The 20,982-nt window shown below is 40.1% G+C and overlaps 1 protein-coding gene across 4 annotated transcripts in view; it reads right to left on the bottom strand.

Moving 5' to 3' along the window:
• The window catches only part of pdzrn4 (PDZ domain containing ring finger 4), a 286,890-nt gene extending 273,948 nt beyond the window's left edge, over nt 1–12,942 (bottom strand). Inside the window, exons 1-2 of one of the 4 annotated variants that reach the window (XM_016993832.2) lie at nt 12,760–12,942; nt 973–1,059 (exon numbers count right to left, since the gene is read on the bottom strand). In XM_016993832.2, the coding sequence (XP_016849321.2) occupies nt 973–1,059; nt 12,760–12,780 (108 nt within the window). In that variant the 5' untranslated portion in view covers nt 12,781–12,942. The other 3 variants (XM_062982481.1, XM_003221196.4, XM_016993833.2) reach the window with 3 other exon arrangements.
• Nucleotides 12,943–20,982: the final 8,040 nt, after the last annotated feature.

Here is a 20,982-nt window from a genome sequence, read left to right as displayed (position 1 = left end):
CATAAAAGAATATTTGTATGTATTAGCAAATTCTGTAATGAAATAACAATAAATCCATTTTTTTTCTGGCTATATGGTTTTCTAAGATTTATTTAGTACAACTCACAGAAACAATGTGACTCAAACTGACAATTTGCCAACAATTGCCAACAATTTTACAAGGTCTGCATCAAGTTATTTATATTGATATTTATAATGCTTTAAATATAGACAAGCTATTGAAGGCAAGTGATATTTTAAAACTATTATATATATTTTAAAAGAGGTTATGACACATTGGTTTGTTTCAGGACCACCACTTCTAAAAACACCAATTCCTGTTTTTCAAACAAATTGTAGATACAATGGTACACATGGGCCTTTTTATAGAAAACAGAAATCATAAAATCTTTAAAGATCGCCATACACAATACAATTTTATTTATACAATGTAAATGTATCTGTGAAAATTTACAAGTGTCACTTACTTAAAATTACTTATTGTATTCACTGTATTCACACATTGGGATATCATCATAAAAATGATTCATAGGGGCTATGTAGCATACTTAATTTTCACTCATTTATTTCCCATGCTGAGAGGGGATTCTAAGTATTGGAAGTCTTCCTGTGTGTTTGTAAGGCTATAAAATGAATCCAATTTACATTGGAATGCATCACTCACTAGCAGAGGTGATGTCCTGGAAACTACGCAAAAAGTATGCATCTACATCTATGTCAATGTCAGTGGTCAATGTCCAGATGAACAGGAGAAATAGAGCCAATGTAATAAGATGGAAAATGTTCCTCAACTCTGTTAGAAGTTGCAAGAATTTCAGAAGGATCTGTCCCTATCATGGTTGCAATAAGTCAAACATGAACCCCCAAAGAAGGAGCAATGTCTGGACCTCCACAAAAAACACTAGTTGTCATGCCTACTTGTAGCAAATCGCAGACGTTTTGCCTCATCTGGATGAGCCATTTACTTGTTACCTGGATAAGTTGTCCTCCAACAATATTAAATCCCAAAGCATTGTTTTCTCTGTGAAGCATGATGGTTAAGAGCTTGGATTCTTCTTCCTAAGAAGAAAGACACAAAATATTACTTATTTGAAACATACATATACATACATACAGAGATACTTTGAAATTCAAAATTGAATCCACATCAAGAAATCTCAAGAACAGAAAGCAACACGTGTGTAATAATCTACCTCTTCTTTCATGTGGAGAATTCATCATGCATTAATACATCAGCCCCAATCCAAGAAGATCAATCAAGAAAGTAGTCATTATCCAAGCTAATTTATCCAGCCAGTTCTGCTAAGTACTGGAGCTCAACATGATAAAAGAATAGGTAATGGTTTTCTCCAGACATGAAGCCTAGTCCGATTCTGGGGGGTTGGTGCTCATCTCCATTTCTAAGCCAAAGAGCCAGTGTTATCCACAGACACCTCCAATGTCATGTAGTCAACATGACTGCATGGAGCACTGTTACGTTCCTACCAGACCTATTGATCTACTTACATTTGCATGTTTTTGAACTGCTAAATTGGCAGAAACTGGGGCTAACAGCGGGAGCTTACTCTGCTCCCTGAATTCAAACTGCTGATCTTTCAGTCAACAAGTTCAGCAGTTCAGTGGTTTAACCTGCTGCATCATCGGGGGGTCAAAGAATAGTTGCTCCTTAAATGAAACACTCAGAAGAACTTGTTTGTCATGAGGTATGGCATGGAGCCAATGTTATTTTTGTTCTTGGTGTCTTTTCAAATCTTGATTCCATATTAATGACATGCATGCACATATTCTTAGTGTCTATTGTGTGACAATTGTAATTAACAATAGTGAATATGGAATACTTAACTAAATAGATGCTGTAGAATGCTGGGAGCTAGGTCTATGGAGCTAGGTCTATGGCATTTGTAATTAGTCATCTTGATTAGCATTTGATGGCCCTGTGGCCTCAAGGCCTGGCTTTTTCCTGTCTGGGAGAATCCTCTGTTTGGAGGTGTTAGCTGTCCCTGATTGCTTCATGTCTGGAATTTCTCTGTTTTTAGAGTGTTGTTCTTTTTTATTGTTCTGATTTTAGAGTTTTTTAATATTGGTAGCCAGATTTTGTTCATTTCCATCGTCCCCTCTTGTCTGTTGAAATTGTCCACATGCTTGTGGATTTCAGTGGCTTCTCTGTGTAGTCTGACATGGTGGTTGTCATAGTGCTCCAACATTTCTGAGTTCTCAAATAATATACTGTGCCCAGGTTGGTTCATCAGGTGCTCTGCTATGGCTGGCTTCTCTGGTTGAGTTAGTCTGCAGTGCCTTTCATGTTTCTTGATTCATGTTTGGGCAATGCTGCGTTTGGTGGTTCCTATGTAGACTTGTCCACAGCTGCATGATATCCGGTAGACTCCTTCAGAAGTGAGAGGATTCCTCCTGTCCTTCGCTGAACGTAGCATTTGTTGGATTTTCTTAGTGGGTCTGTAGATAGTTTGTAGGATTCTCCCAGACAGGAAGAAGCCAGTCCTTGAGGCCACAGGGCCATAAAATGCTAATCAAAGCGATTAATTACAACATCCACACCTGCCTCCAACAGACAAAAATTATTTCTCCCATCCTGGACCTTACACAGATATATAAACCCCACTTGCCTAGTTTCCAACATACCTCACAACCTCTGAGGATGTCTGCCACAGATCTGGGAGAAACGTCAGAAGAGAAAGTTTCTGGAACATGGCCATACAGACTCACAGCAACCCAGTGATTCCGGCCATGAAAGTCCAGCATGATTCGGCAATACATGATTAACACCTATTCAGCCTTACTGGGTTCAGCTGGGCTTTGATAAAGGCTAGGAATTGTGCACCCCTCTAATCCAGTCTGACCCAGTTGTTCACACCTCTGAAACTCCAGAATCATTCCGGTGTTTTATGGAAGCTCTGGGATGAATGCTATATTCCTTTGAGTAGGTGCAGTCTGGCTGAACATCAGGTGGACTCCACATAGTAGCTGAGCAATGTGCCCACTTTATTTTGGCCATGTGTACACAACCTTAATCACACTTAGACCTAGTTACAAGCTTAAAATACTCATTATTAACTTGCCCTTTATCTCAACCAGAAGACTCACAATTAGTGGTATCAAATTAGTATCAAACGAAGCTCTGCTGCAACTACAGCTTTCTCTCAGACGCCCAAACTTGAGCCTGGTTGACACCGCCCACTTCCCCACCCGGCGTGGTTGGGACATGGATGCGCATGCGCGCCTGAACTCGCCTCACCTGGCGACAGCAGCAGCGGCGGCTCTTCGGGCGGCTGAGGCATTGGCTGAACCTGAGCGCCGCGAAGTGGAGCTGCCTCCGCAGCGCCGCCAGCTGGCTGCAGGGACACGTCCTCTGGGCACCCTCTTCCTCCTCCTTCTCCTTTCCCACCTGGCTGCCCTTCTTGCTCCTCTCTGGCCCCGCTTGCTGGGTCTCTCCCCAGCGTTGCTCCTGAGAACAGCGACGCCTCAAAGCCATGCCCGCGAAGGAGGGACACGGATAGGGTCCCTCGCGCTTCTGCTCCTGCGAGGCGCTCCTCACGAGGCCGGCCGGACCGGGCTCGCGCTGAAGTTCCAGAGATGCTGCCGTATTCCCGCCAAGAGGCGCGCGCCTCCTTCTGAGCGCTCCTGCTCTCCCTGTCTGTGGACGCTTCCTCGGCCCCTTGTTCTCCGTGGAGCCCGGGCAGAAGGAAGGCGCCACTCGCTCGTCCCCCGGCGGATTGTCAGCGTGCAAGCATCTCCCCGGCGGAAAGCCAGCGCTCTTGTTTCCATCCCACGGCCAGGAGAGGGAGGGAGGGGCAGTGGAGAGACAAAGGGCTCGCCCAGAATGACAGCTCACAAGTCAAGCCTGGAAACTTTTTTACTCCGCTCTTCTTTCCTTCCTTCCTTCCTTCCTTCCTTCCTTCCTTCCTTCCTTCCTTCCTTCCTTCCTTCCTTCCTTCCTTCCTTCCTTCCTTCCTTCCTTCCTTCCTTCCTTCCTTCCCTAACTCCCTCCCTCCCTCCCTCCCTCTTTCTTTCATTCCCTCCCCACTTCCCTACTTTCTTTCTTTCTCTACCTCTCCTCCTTTCCTCAATTCCTTCCTTCGTTCCCTTTCTTTCTTTTTTGCTTCTTTCCCCTTCCTTCCCTCCCTGGCTCCTTCCTTCCTTCCTCCCTCTTTCTTTTTTCTTTCTCTCTTTTCCCTTCTTTCCCCTTCCCTTCATTATTTCCTTCCATCACTTTGTTTCTCTCCCTCCTCCCTTTCCTCCCTTCCTCCCTTCCCTTTCTTTCTTTTTACTTCTTTTCCCCTTCCTTCCTTCCTTCCTCTTTCCCTCCCTCCCTCTCTCCCTCTCGCTTTCATCCCGTCTTTCCTTTCTTCCCTTTCTATCTTGCTTTCTTACTTTTTCTTCCCCCTTCCCTTCCTTCCTTCCTCAATCCCTTCCTTCATTCCTTCCTCTCCTCCCCCTCCCTTCCCTCCTCTCTTTCTTCCTTCCTCTAGGTCTCTCTCCTCCTTTCCTCCCTTCATTCCCTTTCTTTTTTACTTCTTTCCCCCTCCCTCCCTCCTTCCCTCTCTTTCTTTCTTTCTTTCTCTTTCTCTCTTCTCCCTTCCTCACTTCCTTTCCTTTCTTTCTTTCATTCTTTCTTACTTTTTCTTTTCCCTTCCCTTCATTTCTTCCTCCATCCCTGTCTTTGTCTCTCTCCTCCCTCCCTCTTCCCTTCCCCCTCTCTCTTTCTCCTCTCTTTCTTTCTCCCCTTATTTTTATTTTATTTATTTATTTACTTCACTTCTTCCCCACCTTTCTCACCCTGCAGGAGACACAAGGAGGCTTAAAAAATCTGACAATATTCAATGCCGCATAGACCTAACAATAGAACACACCCCATCGAATTATAAAACAATTAAACATGTGAGCACTTAAAACACATAGCAATAAAACAGATTAAAATCATATAAACCATATCAAATGCCGAGCCTTGATCTCATACATATCCGTAGTCATTTTCCAAAATCCAAAGTCGTTATTCAGACTGTTGAAGTCTAAATCCATAATATCTTATTCACCAAATTCCTGTGTGCAAAGCCAGGTCTTTGCACACAGGACCACTAGAGATCTTTCCAGAGAGATCATTCCTGTTTTGCCACTTTGGCATTAAGATATTTTTCTGACAGTATCTTCAGTTGTTGTGTGCCTTCAAGACATTTCTGGTCTACAGCTACCCAATGGTGAATCTACCACAGGGTTCTATGGAACAGATTGAATGTGACTTGCCCAAGGTCAACCAGTGGGTTTCCATGGCTCAGCATGGAACTGAACTCTGGTCTCGAACGCAGTCAAGTGCTCAAATCATTATACTATATTGGCTCTCCAGCACCAAGCAGGCCTTTTCGTTCATACATGAGTCCACTTAAGTAGGACATGGTCCATCCATGGAATTTAAGGCTGTGACCCCTGACACCAGTAAAATATGACTGGATCTTGCTATTAACTGTAGCCCTTAGACTATGATTTCTGAATGGTGTGATTTTAATACTGAATGTAATTTTAATGTTTGATATGTATTAATGTTTAATTCAATTTATTTTAGCTTGTGTTTTGTATGTATTTTAAGGCATTAAATGATTGCCATATGTAAGCCACCTTGAGTCTCCTTTGGGGTAGAGAAAGGCAGGGCATAAATAATAATAAATAATAATTAATAACACTGACCAACTCACATTTTGGTGCTTCAAATGTTAGACCTGTTTCTGGGAATATCTGACCAGCTTATTCAAAAATGGCACCAGTTTTCATCTATCTGCTTTAGTTTTTGAGATACAGTATATATGCCATATACCAGTTGCCATTTGCTTGCCCATAGAAAACCATGGTAATGATATCTCAGAAACTAATACAATACAATTTTCTGAATCGGTGCTTCAAATATCCACAGGAACAGACCTAAAAACCAAGACACCAAGAATTTTTTTGTTGAGCTATTTAATATGTTAACTGGATTTGTTTTATTTTTCCAACAGTTTCCATGAAAATGTTTGGAGTACTGCATGGAAGGGGTTGATGTAGAAAGCTTTTGAGATCCCTTCAAACAATGATCCTATTATTCTTTTTGGGACTGGAACAGAAGTGGGGAGTATGGCCCTCTAGATATTGCTGAACTGTAGTTCCCATTATTCTTGTTATTGATTATGCTGAATGGGAGTCACAATCCAGCAACACCAAGAAGTCCACACTTTTCTCTGACACTGATTAAAAACCAGGATTGCCCAAGCATAGGAAGCTGGTACTTCCCTCATTATGCACATGAGGACTGGTCATGACTGGTCAGATTGTCACCTTTCCTCTTTGTTTAAGATTTGAAATGTTTACTGATCATGTTTATTTATCTTATTCATTTGTGTGGATTGTCTCTCCATGCTACAGTAATCTCCTTTTCCTGATGTTTTCCAATCACTGTTGGGGATAGGAAAACAATTTGCTAAAAAACTCAGGTTGGGGGAATGTGTAAGCAGCACATCCTGTGGAAAAGCAGGGCAATAGGCACAACTGCATGTTTTCACAGACTGTTCATTATTTGGAACTTATTCTGCATGGTGTCCAAAGACTTCCTCACAGCAGGAAGAAAACCATTGCTTCCTTCAACAAAGAACTAGGTAGGAAGAAAGAGGTGAAAACACTATACATTTCATATTTACATACATTTTACAGTCTCTTTCCAGGTCAACAAAATGTCAGCATATACTAAATAGTTATCCTAGATGTTACTAGTGATCAAACCAGAGCTTGTAAAAATTGCATTTTGGTTTATAATTCCTTGAATTGATCTGGGAACTACTCTCTATAAAGCTAACTCTTCCAAGGTCTAACTGAAGGCCTTAGATCACACCACCATCTGACAAAACCAATAATGACACAACACAACACAGGGTTGGGATAAAAATGGCCACAACTCATTTATTGATTACAGGAACAAAGGGTTGGCTGACATGCATGGGTCCTGGAACATGGATCGGGCAGCCCACTGCTGACCAGTACCGCTAACCATGCCGGGATGCTACCAGAACCATACCAGGCCAACATTACATCTACACCCCTGGCAACCACTGGATGCTCCCCCCCCCTCCTACCAATGGGGAGAGGGAGTAAGCAAGCCAGATCCAGGACCCATGCCACATGCCAACCTGGAGTTGTGACAACAAACTGTCAACAGAAACCACAAACATAACAGACATGTAAGGTGGGTGGGCTGGAACAACGAAGCACCCCAGTGCCTGTGCCTGCGCCTGCCCCAGGGCAACTCAGAAGCTAGTATACTCATTGTTTTGCACCCTGTTTAGTTCATTTTTAATATTACTATCTACAAAATTTGGATTTGACAACAAGAAGGAGAGCTGTGGAAGATATGGCTATTGTTTTGATGACAAGTTTCTAAACTGACAAGGAAACATTGTGCCTTTGAGAAGCCATGAATAAGGCTATAGATCTGACTGGAATGTCCTGAAGTGACACAGTTTGGTCTGAAATGCTTATAGATGCTGCTGCCATCATTAAAAATGAGAGAGTACAAACAAAGAAAAATGCTTGGCTATGCAACTGTGCGGACAAGCCATTAATAAAGCACTTATTCAACTTTTTCCAAAGAAAACAATCCATGCTAAGGAACTTTGCCAAGTAAACCATATGCATGGAAAATCAGCTATGAAATTTCCAACAGTTTATGTGGGACAACTTAACTGGATGCTATCCAGGAAATACTTCTCCAACCATGAACTTCTGCATTCATTTGAATAGGGAGAATTCAGTAATTATGCTCAATGGATTGTGGCCTTTATCTCTTTTTTTTTTTAAATTCCTATTACAACAGGATCCTTTCTGAATTAGTTTCTGCTTTAACCGATTTCTAAGCAAAGGGGTTTGAGTAAAGATATTTTTGATTGTCCATTGCTTGGATATAACAATTGATGATGATGATTTTATATATTAATATAAACTGTATAGCATCCAAACTTCTAGATAATCTGTTTCTTTTAAAATTGTCAGTTGTAACCCAAATTAGAACTTGGCCTTTGCGTTTTCTCCTAAACTGGGTCAGTCAGAGAAGTACCTTGAATAAGTTGAGTGCAAACATGAGCCAGACTGGTGTAGTGGTCTGTGGTTTGAGCATTGAACTACAACTCTGGAAACCAGGTTTCAAATCCCCATTCAGCCATAGAAACTCTCTGTGTGACCATAGATAAGTCACAATCTCTCAGCCCCAGAAAACCCAATCACAGGTTGTTCTTAGAATTGTAAGTCAGAAAGGACTTGAAGGTGCACAAGAATAAACACAATAAACTGCTATAGTTCCAGTTGTTTTTTTTTTCTTTTCTTCAAAACTGACATTAACTAAGACTGGGCAGCTATGCCCCTCAGTATGTTGTTTGGCCTACAACTCCCATAAGATTTACCACCATAACCAGTGATGAAGAAATATTGTACATGTAGTCCAAAAATACCTGAAGGACCATAGTGGTATATCCTTGTCAAGAAGCTTCTCTCCTTTGTTTACATTGTAAAGTCTGGGATTAAGGAACCAAATCTTCTGGGGTGTTATACAAGTCTAAGTGTACTTTTGACCCACTTGCATAAATAGGGGTCCAGTACTTCCTTAAGCACTTTAAGAGCAAGGAAACAATTTCAAAGTGTGTTAAGCACAGTGGTTCCCAACCTTTTCTTGACCAGGACCCACTTGCTGAGGGACCACTCTCCAAAATTAGTACCACAAGGGTTAGGAATCAGTTTTTGGTCAACTTTAGATTCAGTTTGGTTATTTGGGGTGCTGTTGATTCAGAAAATTGCACTGGATAAACCATATCAGGTCTAGTTTCTAATATAGAACATATGCCATCCAGTAGTCGCCATCTGCTCGCCCACAGAAAACCATATTTAATAATCTAGAGCTGATATGGTCTATCCAATGCAATGGTCAGCTCTGTGGAAAGGAGTGGAAATAAAACAAATAAAATATATAGAGGAAGGAGGTTTGCGAACCAGATTTTCGTTCTCACAGCCCACAGATTGAGAACCACTGGTTAAGCATATGAGCAGAACTTAAACTTCTGCCAACTCAAAATGGGCACTAAACCAGCCTAGAATGTCACTACTATGAATGTACAGCAGCTAGCATTTACATTATTTACAAGTCATTTAAATTTCATCTTTTAAAAGTTAATAAAGATCCCTGTTAGCATAGAAACTGCAGCAAGTCCACCATTGTGTGGGTTCACAACCAGGTACTACTCGAGCCACTTACTTCCCAGAGGTAGCCCATTCATCCCATCTACCTGCTTGGAAGTGCTGAAATGACAGATGCAGGGATCCACTTGGGAAGAAACCCTTGTGTTGTTTCCATAACACTTGGGAACAATCCAAACTCCTCCCCTGTGCTGAGTGTGATATAGCTGTTAATACTCCCAAAGTCTTTTACTAGATGATGGCCATCCAGGCCCCATCTACTCCCAGAAAGCTGAGTTAATCTTAGTGTGATACCACTGATTTATATAAAATCAAGTTACGGAAGGAAGGTGTAGGGATTTTAGTCACAAATCACTGACTTGGTATGATGGAGGAAGCAGCTTATGTGAGCCAACAACAGATCTGGGTTATCAAAGTCAACCTGATGATAGTTAACATTGCGTGGGCATGGGCGACACACCTCAATCTGACAAAACCAATAATGACACAACACAGGGTTGGGATAAAAAATGGCCACAACTCATTTATTGATTACAGGAACAAAGGGTTGGCCGACATGTATGGGTCCTGGAACAGATGACAGATGCAGGGATCCACTTGGGAAAAAACCCGTGTGTTGTTTCCATAACACTTGGGAACAATCCAAAGTCCTCCCCTGCGCTGCGTGTGATATAGCTGTTTATACTCCCAAAGTCTTTTACTAGATGATGGCCATCCAGGCCCCATCTACTCCCAGAAAGCTGAGTTAATCTTACAGGAACAAAGGGTTGGCCGACATGCATGGGTCCTGGAACATGGATCGGGCAGCCCACTGCTGACCAATACCGCTCACCATGCTGGGATGCTACCAGAACCATACCAGGCCAACATTACCTCTGCATCCCTGGCAACCACTGGATGCTCCCCCCTCCTACCAATGGGGGGGGGGGGAGAGTAAGCAAGCCAGATCCAGGGCCCATGCCACATGCCAACCTGGAGTTGTGACAACAAACCGTCAACAGAAACCACAAACATAACAGACATGTAAGGTGGGTGGGATGGAACAACGAAGCACACCCAGTGCCTGTGCCTGCCCCAGGGCTACTGGGGATGACCCATTCCTGGTCTGGCCTGGCCAATCAGGCAGTGAGGTCAGGCCTGCCGCCGATTGGCCAGCAGGCCATGGGGTGGGAAACTTTCTTGCCGCGCAGGGTGCTTCTGGGAGTGAGAAGCCTCCTGCCGATGCCATGCTCGGCTGGAGAGCCCTCCTCCCCACAATGTCCCTTGCCAGGTAACTCTGACAAGGCATTTAATAATTTGTCCATTGAAGAGATGTTTTAGTAGCAACTACTAATCTCTAAATCTCAAGTTGTTCATATTCTAAATCCCAAGTTGTTCATATGATCGCAATGTGGCACAATAGCATTGCCATTTTTCTATTTCACGCCATATTCAAACTTGTTGCTTCTACTATATTACTTCCAATGAGAAATGACTTCTCTCTTAGACAATTCAGTGTAGCCCACAGAGGGATCACCCATTTCTTGGGGGTATTTTTATACACATCAGTGCTTGAAAATGTGTAGTCTTCTAAATGTTCAGGCATCATAGTTATCATCATTGGTGATGCTGCCAAGTTCAAAAACATCTAATATTGAATCAAAGGACTGAAGGAGAAAGAAAAGAAGTGGAAGAGAAATTCTATATCAAGTGTGGTGTGTTGGAGACAAAGTAAAATAAAGGTAACAGTATTAAACATGACACACCTTGCAAACAGCACAACCATGAATTTGCTCAGCAAACACATTCTTTACAAAGATGTTAAAATTAGAGCTGGAAAATCGAGTTGTACTTATACTAGTCTTTGTCACTGGATTTCTCTTAATGAGGTGCTGCTGGGTGCCTTGAAACAGAATGTCAGTATGGGCCAGTTCTAACATTGTCACTATTTTGCATCTCTTTGATACCAGGAATGTAAAAAAAAAAAAAGGCTTGTGGAAAGGAATGGAAACAAAATAATTGGGTGGCCATGGGGAGTTGGGAAGAGAAGCTCTACGAGGCTTTTCCAAAGCGTTTTGTTGCCTGCGGCAGAACAGCAGAGGATATCTCCCTGTCCCTTCCAGTGCATATTACTATTTGTGATAGATATCTTATTTTGCCACCTGAGGCAGAAATCCCAGGAGTATCTCCCTATATGAAATCCTTCAAATACAATAATAATTACACAGCTAATCTCTTAGTGCCCTTTCATGTTGATTCAAGTCTACTTAATGATTAGGGAGCTGGAAGTAGCCATTAAGTAACCAGGATCTGGAAGTAACCATTAGCAAATTACTTGTTATTTCTAATTAATTTGTGCCCCAACAATTAATGTTACAGTTCCAATGTAACAGGATAATTTCCCTCCTATGGTTGTGTAACTATTACCTTTTCATTACTTTTATCACTAAATGATGAAAGAAGTATATTATACAAATCAAGTGTTCACTCATGATGTGTGTCATGCTGTTGTGGGTTTTGGGGCAAAAACAAGATGGATACATACAGATCTGTTGCTTCAATATGATCTAGCAATATATATATTCCAGTTTTAAATGGGCAAACATTCAAATACAAAAGATCAGAAACTGTTTAATTGTGACTATTAAAATGAGTCTATATTTTAAAATCGAGCCAGATTGAAATAATATGGAAAATGTATCAATTTGTGGATAGTGTCATCCTTGGTCCTGTGCAGCTGTGTAGAAAATATCATTCCTTTGTGTATTGTCGACAAAATCAAAGATCATCCAGATTGAAAACATAGAGTATCCATCTTGTAAGTTGGGCAGACTTAAACAAGATCTAGCAAGTGTTCAGTGTATTAGGCATGTGCAACATTAAATTAATTTTATCGTGTATTAAACATTTGCACAAAATGATGATAAACTGTTCTGTGAAAAACCATAAAGGCCATACATGTGCATTGCACATGCATAGGAGAGAAAATAATGTCCAATATTTCAAGATGAAACAGGAATTCTGATAATAGGTATGGTTTCTACAAATATACTTCCTTCTATTATCTTAGCCTTTACACTTTTGAAGAAATAGCAACAACTAAAGTATCCTAAAGAAAAGTAGATGATACTCTGTCATCTGTGCTACTAAGGCTACAGACCTACTTCAAATAATATGCTGCCAGATAAGCATGCATAGAGTTGATACAAAACAATTGTGCGAAAATGTAATAATAAAATGGAAGATCCTCTTTTATAAGGACTCCCACATTTAGAAACAACACATCTTCCATACTTCAGAGTCAAAGAAATGTATGGTAGGGAAGCAAATCCTGTTTTCATCCCTGCTCAGGAGTTTCCCAAAAGTATCTAAACAAGATGGTCTCTGTTTTGGAGGCAGAAGTGAATTCTGAGCAGGGATCCAAGATGTGCTGGTCAACTAGTGTATGTACTTACACATCGCTAAAGATGTGTTCAGCATTTGAACAGATATGCTTAAAATGTGTATAGCTTAGTCTGTACACTTACAAATCAGTTGAGTAGAAAATACCATACATCTCACCTTTCTGAAGAGAAGTGACATCTTAGTCTTCTTGTAGTCTAGGTGCTAACTGCTTAGCGTCAACATCAAAGTTACAACTCACTCTTCTTTAGATTGTCTCTGTCTCTAAATATCCCTTAGATGGGAAAAACCTTCTGTTAGAGGACTCCTTCAAACACAGGACTGTCCTCCACAAAGCAATTATGCTACACAAGCCATGCTACATTCAACCAACTTATAGATCCTATCACCCAATTCTCTATGTTGTGGGACTACAACGCAATATTGCACAGCATTGCTTTTTTATGAACTCATGGGTTGGGTTTCTTTTCTTAAGATTATAATAGCTTTTCCAAAGCCTCTTTTTCCCTGTACCTGCAGCAAACACCCTATTTAATATTTGAAACTGTGTGCCTGTTCTTTCGAAATTTATTTAATGACTCCATTAGCTTTAGGTAATTTAGTCATGAGCATGATTGTGGTTATTGTCTTTGTTGCAAAGCTCAATTACAGTAGCTTAATGCTTATAAATCATGTTGATTTCATCAGACTGTTATGATTGAGCAGGATTGTGAAACTGTGACGCACAGTTTCTTCTCTTCTTGAGGAACTCAGAGTAAGTTTTTGCTCTAAAGAACATAGAATTTAAATTTCAAAAGATGGAAACGACTGAAAAATGGAGAAAGGGGGAAAAAGGAAATCAGATTGAAAACAGTAAAGACATCCAAGTAACATTCATTTAATTAGGAATGATAATTGTACAAACTGGGATCATGCCTTCCAAAGAGTTGCTGTACCCTTACATTCTTAGGCAAAGACTAGCCGTGCCCTGCCACGCGTTGCTGTGGCCAATTAGAATTGCAATGAATAGCCTCGCTGCTTGAAAGCCTGGCCGTTTTCTACATAGGGTATCCTTGCTAGGCCAGGTTGAATGAGATGGAGTAGCCTTGTGGTTTCCAAAGTCTGGCTTTGAAGCTGCAAGGCTGTTCAGTGTTAATGAAGGTGGGCCACAAAGGGGTTGATATATGTGTGGAATAATGTGGTGTGGTAGAAAGAACTGTTGTCTGGTTGAGGCAGGTGTTGCCATGGATCTCCTTGATTAGCATTGAATAGGCATGAGACTTCAAGGTCTGCCTGGTTAGTACTTGGAAGAATCCTTTACTGGGACGTGTTAGCTGAGTGTGATTATTTAAGTTGTTTAGCATTGAATGGTCTTGTAGCTTCCAAGCCTGGTTGCTTCCTGCATGAGGGAATCCTTTGTTGGGAGGTGTTAGCTGGGCCTGGTTGTTTCCTGTGTGGAATTCCCCTGTGTTCTGAGTGTTGTTGTTTATTTAGTGTCCTGATTTTAGAGATTATATTGTTGTGTATTGTTATTAGAGCACAGTAATTATTATACATTATATTGATAATGTTATATGATTTGCCTGGAACAGGATTATATGAGGCCCCTTCTACACAATGGTTTAAAATTCACACTGAAGTGGTGTTTTTTAGTTTGTTTGTTTGTTTTGTTTTTTTGCTGTGGCCTAGGAGGCAGCCTGGCTTTAAAGCTGCAAGGCTGTTTAGTGTCAATCAAGGTGGGTCACAAAGGGGTGTATTCCAGGTTTTGGGGTTTTTTGGCCCCATGGAGGTTAGGGATGTGTGGTTTGTTTGTAAGAATGTAGAGACGTGGATGAAGGGTTGTGTTGTCAATTTTCTAGGTTGGGGGGCCTTTAGTTTTGTTGTTTTGCCCGGTGGAGCGATGCCATTCTCCTTTTATATATATAGATAGATTAACAAGTCCAAGGAACAGGGATTCTAATGTAATGACTCTATAGATGAGGAACAACCTTGCCAAGCCTCCTTACTTTTAAAATAGCCTATAAAATGTTCATTTTGCAAAGCTTCTTGTGAGACATTTTCAGCTTACTATACAGTACTTTGACATACATAGATTTAATACTTTTTAAAATCTTATCCTACTAATGTTCTAGTTGTATTTTTAAAGCTCTGATTTTATTATTTTATTGCTGTTTCCCCATTATATATATTTTTTGAAAACTTCCAGTAGTGGCTAGAGGCTTTGATGTCAATGGAGCTGTGAACCTGTTCTCGGTTTTAATGTAAACTTTGAAGGAGCTATCAATGGTGTCAAAACTTGTCTCCAAAGTAAGTCTAATTCAGTGATAGTTTCTTTAAAGTTCAGACTAAACCCTAGAGTAGATTCATTGCTGTAGTAATAAATACTTTGATAAAAGTGTTCTTGACATGGATATGAATGGAAAGTCTACAACTGACCTTCTAACAAATATGCACAATCTATACTAATGATCAATCAAAGACTGAACATTATAAGATACCTAGAAATATGTATCCTCAAAATGCTCCAGAAGCAATTGGATTACTAGAATATAATAATAATAATAATAATAATAATAATAATAATAATAATAATAATGTATTTGTATACCACTCTATCTCCCCGAAGGGCGGTTTTCAACAAGTGCAAAACAACATACAATATACAATAACTTAATACAGTAAAAGTGCATCATTAAAACAATACAAAACAATTCAGTTAAAATTAGCAATAAATAAAATAAACATGCCAATTTCTGTGGCATTTCAGTTTTTAGCCTCATCTCCACTGATGGCACAATTCCAACAACTGAATGGTGATTATGGAGTCATCTATTTAAAATGTAAGTCCTTGTGATGATGTCCATCTCTACCACATTGGAGGAACAGATTGTGGTATAATTGTGTGTGCCATCTCCACTGTATGAACTTCACTAAGGAAGTCCAGTCTCATTATCACAGTTCCTGCTCTTGCACAGTTGCTACAGATGTTGATCATATCTTGCTATTTTTCCCACTATTTTGTCTGTTCAGTTATCTGTTAACATCTCTCTGCATATATTGTAAGCATCCTGCTAACACAGTGATAAGTGATGTACCATGGCTCCCAGTTTACTATGAGAGTAAACTTCCTCTGCTCAAGTTGAACTCTTGATAACACATTCTAGTTTTGTTTCTGTATGGTCATTTAGAATCTCTATGATCAGAGCTTCAAAAATTACTTTTTTGGACCAAAACTGTCCAAAGCTCCAAAATATGCCAGCCAAGGGATTTGGGTACTTTGCACACAAAAAGCAACTTTTTAGTGTGAATAAACTGTAAAGCTGTGAATTCACTAAATTCATTGCACACCTAGAATTGTAGATCATATCCTGCTCCTGACTATACTAAATCAAAATACCAGAATAGATCCCCCAGCATTATGATAGGGAACAGCTGCCTCTAATCACTGATGGCTACTTTTAATCTAAGCCATTGACAAATAACACTCTAACAGCACCACTGCACAAACATTGAATAGCATACCTTAAGGTTTTCCACCCTTGATGCAAGAATGAGTTGGGCATTAAAGACTGACAGTGTTATGGGATATTTTGATTTGTAACTTTGCATCCCCACTTCATTTGTTATGCTAGGAGATAAAATCCTTCCTGGCCCATTGCTAAACTAACTTGTGCTGAAGTTGCATTTTATTTAGGAATAGCGCCAAATTTTTGATTGGGAGAGGAGCTTCTGAAAATGGTATAACAATTATGTGATGAACTCCCATGCAAACATAAGTTTTTCTTGTAATAATAATCCAATGAAAGCATGAGCTTCAACCTCCTCCTCCATGACATTATCCCCCTCCCATCCCAAACATGCTTAAGCTTATCTTGAAACAAGAGAAAGAGGCTAACTGATAACAGAAACAACAGCCAGATTTTTGATGGGGGGGGGGTTTCTAAATTTGTCCATAAAAGAGATAGCTATCTGTTTGGGCTGATATCGTCCAGTCCACCACCACAATATCATCAGTAAAATCATTTCCCTCTAAAATGGGACTCAAGTCAGATTACCAATTAAAAGAAATGTAATATAGGTAAAACATAGAAAAGGTAAACATTTAAATGCAACTATATCACAAGCTACAAAACTATTATTGCTTCCTATTCATGACCCATATATATTTTCTAAATTAGAGACTGTGAAAGACCCCCAATCTCCACTCACTGCTCAGTGGCCATGACAATCAACATATTCATGTAAATGATTTCTAGTGTGAATGTGAAAGAAACTCAATTTCTGATTGTCCCAATAGAAAGTACCCACATGAGTGAGTGGAAACATTAGTTATGTGCTTCCCAAATGACTGGTAATTGGGGGTGGGAGGGTGGGGGAGTATTGGACCACAATTCACCAACTACCCTACTTACATAGCAATGTAGTGCACAAAGAATTCTGGCCAATAATAATAATAATCAAACATCTACCCAACTCCCTATATATCTTATGTCAGAAAGAAAAAAGTATCATTTGCACAAAATCCAAAGTAGTTATTTTGTCTTATGCCATTGTGAAAGTATATCATTTTCTTGTTCTCCCAAAAAAGGGAAAAAGCAGAAATGCCTTACTGTTTTAAAAAAGCTGAGGTCAGTAGCATCAGTAATTAATGGTCAAGCTGCCAACAAAAAGTTGTATTCTGAATAAGGATGTGACCTGATGTTCACAATCCAAGTTTTGATACTCTAACTCCATAAATAAGCATGAAAGTATGAAAATGCGCAATGTTGGCAGAATCCTCCCAACCTCAGTAAAGTTGTAGATTGTCAGTAAAATGCTTCTTCAATCTGAAAAGAAACATGGCACATTAAGGCTTTTATTCCATGTATGTTTCTCTCCACTTTCTCTCTGTTTTCACTTGCTGGCAAAATGGAGTTCCATGGAGGCCATGACAACCAGTCATTTCTGATGTCCGCCCATGGAAATCCATTTTGCCAGCATGCAAAAATGGAGAAAATACTCGATTTTCAGGAATCTGGTGTTACCTGACTCTTAATTGAAGAAGCGGGGGAAAGATGGGGAAAGGATGTGGATGGCTGGCCATCTCCGAAGACAGATCTTGCCAGGATAAGATGACTCCCCACTTTTCCAAATGCTTGCACCCATTTCCCTCCCACCCATGGGATAACATCCTTAGTGAATGGGTTTATTGGAAGTATGACTCTTGCCTCATCTAGACTCACCATTTAATACAGTTTGAAGCCAGCTTCAAGCTTTAGGAGACAACAAATTCCTATAAAAACATGCAAAAGAAAGCCCTTAGTACTGGGCCTCTAATTTATTTCAGGATTTCCTATGCACTAACCTGCACTGTGAAACCACTTTTTTCAATAGTGATTTGACACTGCATTAAATGATCAGTGTATGTCTGCATCCTGCTCAATGAAATTTAAGAATTAACCTTTCCCATTTTGAATGAAAATAGAGCTGAGATCTTGACTATTTTTTATATTACAGGAAGTCTATCTAGTCTTTCTGCAACAATTCAGATAAGCTTAAAATTAAGATGAGCTTAAAATTCTGTTCAGACATGAAACTGAACTAAGAATAATGCTCATTTGCAACTTCTGCAAGTCTAACAGTTCCCTCAGTGCTATATGATGGCATAAAGAATCTAACACAACAGGACCAGAGGGTTTATCAAACAAATTTGGTAAATGCTTTTCAGTGTAATATTGATTTTATCAAGAAAGCTTTACTCATTCTCATTAAATGCTATTTTAAATTGAGGCAGTAAAATTCATAGTATGAATGATGGTCAATAATCCCACCCACCCACCCTCACATCCCTTAAAATGAACAATCTAGCTTTGAACCAGTAAGGTTCAGTAGTTGGATGGGATGTGAAAAAGTCAGCAAAGTGTTGATCCAGGCTGTTAGGAAATACCAATGTTTTCACCAAACCGAAGATGAGAGCAATTATAATTAACCATTGTAAATTATACCCTATATCTTCCTTTCTAGCTGTGCCAGGACACTTAAATTACTCCTACCACATGACACAATAAATGATGAATCAGGCACAACAATGGGTGTAACTGAGCTGATCCCAAACTACATATATGGATCAGAGGTCTCCCCAATTGCTTATGTCAGGGATTCTCAACCTATATCCATGATCATAAATTTTTCCAGCATGGATTAAGTCAGGGATTTCCAGAGGTTATTTGACTTCGACCAACCATTTTCTCCAGCTGGAAGCAAATAAAGAATGTAATTCCAGATCCATGTAGCTTGAGGCATTAAAGGGGAAAGGTGACCTTTGAAAGCCTCCATAGAGAAGAGGTCATTGATAATTCCATCAAGTGCAAAGAGCCATATGCTGAGCACTGGGACATAGCCAAAGGATTCTTAATATCTCTGTTCTGGTTATTTTCCAGGTTCAGCATAACTTAAATAGATTTTAAATCAGTGGTTCTCAACCTGAGGTCCCCAGATGTTTTTGGCCTTCAGCTCCCAGAAATCCTAACAGCTGGTAAACTGGCTGGGATTTCTGGGAGTTGTAGACCAAAAACATCTAGGGACCCCAGGTTAAGAACCACTGTTTCAGATTATATAATGTGGCCCTTGATCAACCCAGTTATCAAAATTTGGTCTTATCATCTATGATGGATCTGGAGTTGAAGATCACAAAAAGCTATTGTCTAAAGCAAAACGTGAAAATATGCATTTCATATTCTCCAAGACACCATCACCAGTTTACTAGGGGTGAAGTGGGAGATGTGTTTTATTTATTTCTCTATCTACTGATAACAACTTCATAGAGAGTAACCAAATTTCTTTAACTCAGTCTGACATTTTGCTTTAGAATACCATAATGGCAAAATATCCGGCCATTATGAGGCTCAAGGAAAAATTAGGTATATGGCTCAGGAATTCTACGGCCATAAAATAGGCTCTATTAAAACTGGGGGCTCGACTAATCATAATTGAAAAATAAGTAAGGTTCTATGACACGGAGCAAAAAGTGAATTTGTCACTATATGACAAGTAAAAACTTGCCTGTTTCAATAGACGTTTGCTGATGAACTATAGTCTGAGCTATCTAAACAATGTGCTCTATTCCCCCAACTGTTATTCTGGTGTGTTTGTGTTCATAATGATCTATGTTTTCATCTCACTTTAAATGTTTTCATTGTTTAATCTATTTTCTCATTTTTGTATTTTGTGAATTTTTAGCCTTATGTTTTTCAATTTTAATTTTTTTCCCAGACCAGGTTTATCTATATGATCAAAAATCACCTCTAATCCACTGCTGGCTGTCTCCATGATATTTGTCAACTTCTGATGAGTTTTGAGTGGGGTCTTAGGGTTAAACCACCTTTGCCCGTATGGCTTCAGGGAGTGTCCTGTGGCTTCGAAAGTGTGGACAGTGAGATCAGATGTAATTCAGATGCATGTGCTGTCCTGACTGGACAATGGCACCAACACCTTCCCCTGAGCTCATCAGCATGGAGAAAGATGGATCATTCTCAAATTGCCTCTTCTTTCTGGTTTTGTTTTGATGACAGGAGCTTGGACAGAGCTCCAAGGCTAGTTAGGATTAAGGACAGTGGTGGCGAGGATGATGAAGAGATTATGACCCATTAGGGGTAATGGAGTTCCGGCTCAACTGGACTGTGTGGATACCAACGCAATGCTACAGCAGGTTCACCCCAGTGCATCTGGACCCAGCTTTAATGGCCAGTGTAAAGTCACCCTGGGGAATTGGTGGGCTATAAGTAAATATATGGAGGAGGAGGAGTTGCTGTTTGACAAGGTTTGATTTTGTAATGCATGTTCAAGAAAAAAGAAATGGAGATTTTTTTTTTATACCTGCATCTTGTAGAGCAGATGTTTTAGACTTCAGTTCCCACAATTCCTAACTGCTGGTAAATTGGCTGGGATTTCTGGGAGCTGAAGTCCAAAACACCTGGAGGAGCAGAGTTTGAGAAATACTGTTGTCGAGAGGCGGCCCACTGATATAGGGGTGCAATATCTCCATAATGCATACTAATTTAGAAATCAGGCTCCATCGATAAACTTCAGTGGGCACTCATGGGGATTTGGTTAATCAGTTAACATTCATGTAAAATTCAGTTAAAATCTTAAATTGGGGGGGGGGGGTTGAACCCCTAACCCCCCCTTAGCTACAGCCCTGCCCAGCAGTAGATATCAATGACATACATCAAATAAAATACTGTTATCTGTTTCATACAAACTGAAAAACACAGAATTTGCATACTTTGCTTTTTGACTACAGCTCCCAAAAACCACAAGGCAGCTTGCCTAGAGGATTCTTTTACAGTCCAAAAATGTTGCAAGTGCTAAAATGGAGTGAGTTGGAAGCTGCTTCCTATAGTAAGAAGGAAGGTTTTTCTGCCT

This window comes from Anolis carolinensis, chromosome 5 (genome assembly GCF_035594765.1).
Source record: "Anolis carolinensis isolate JA03-04 chromosome 5, rAnoCar3.1.pri, whole genome shotgun sequence".
In the NCBI taxonomy this organism is placed as follows: domain Eukaryota; kingdom Metazoa; phylum Chordata; class Lepidosauria; order Squamata; family Dactyloidae; genus Anolis; species Anolis carolinensis.
The sequence above is the reverse complement of the archived record's forward strand: the minus strand, read 5'-3'. Positions and strand labels throughout refer to the sequence as shown.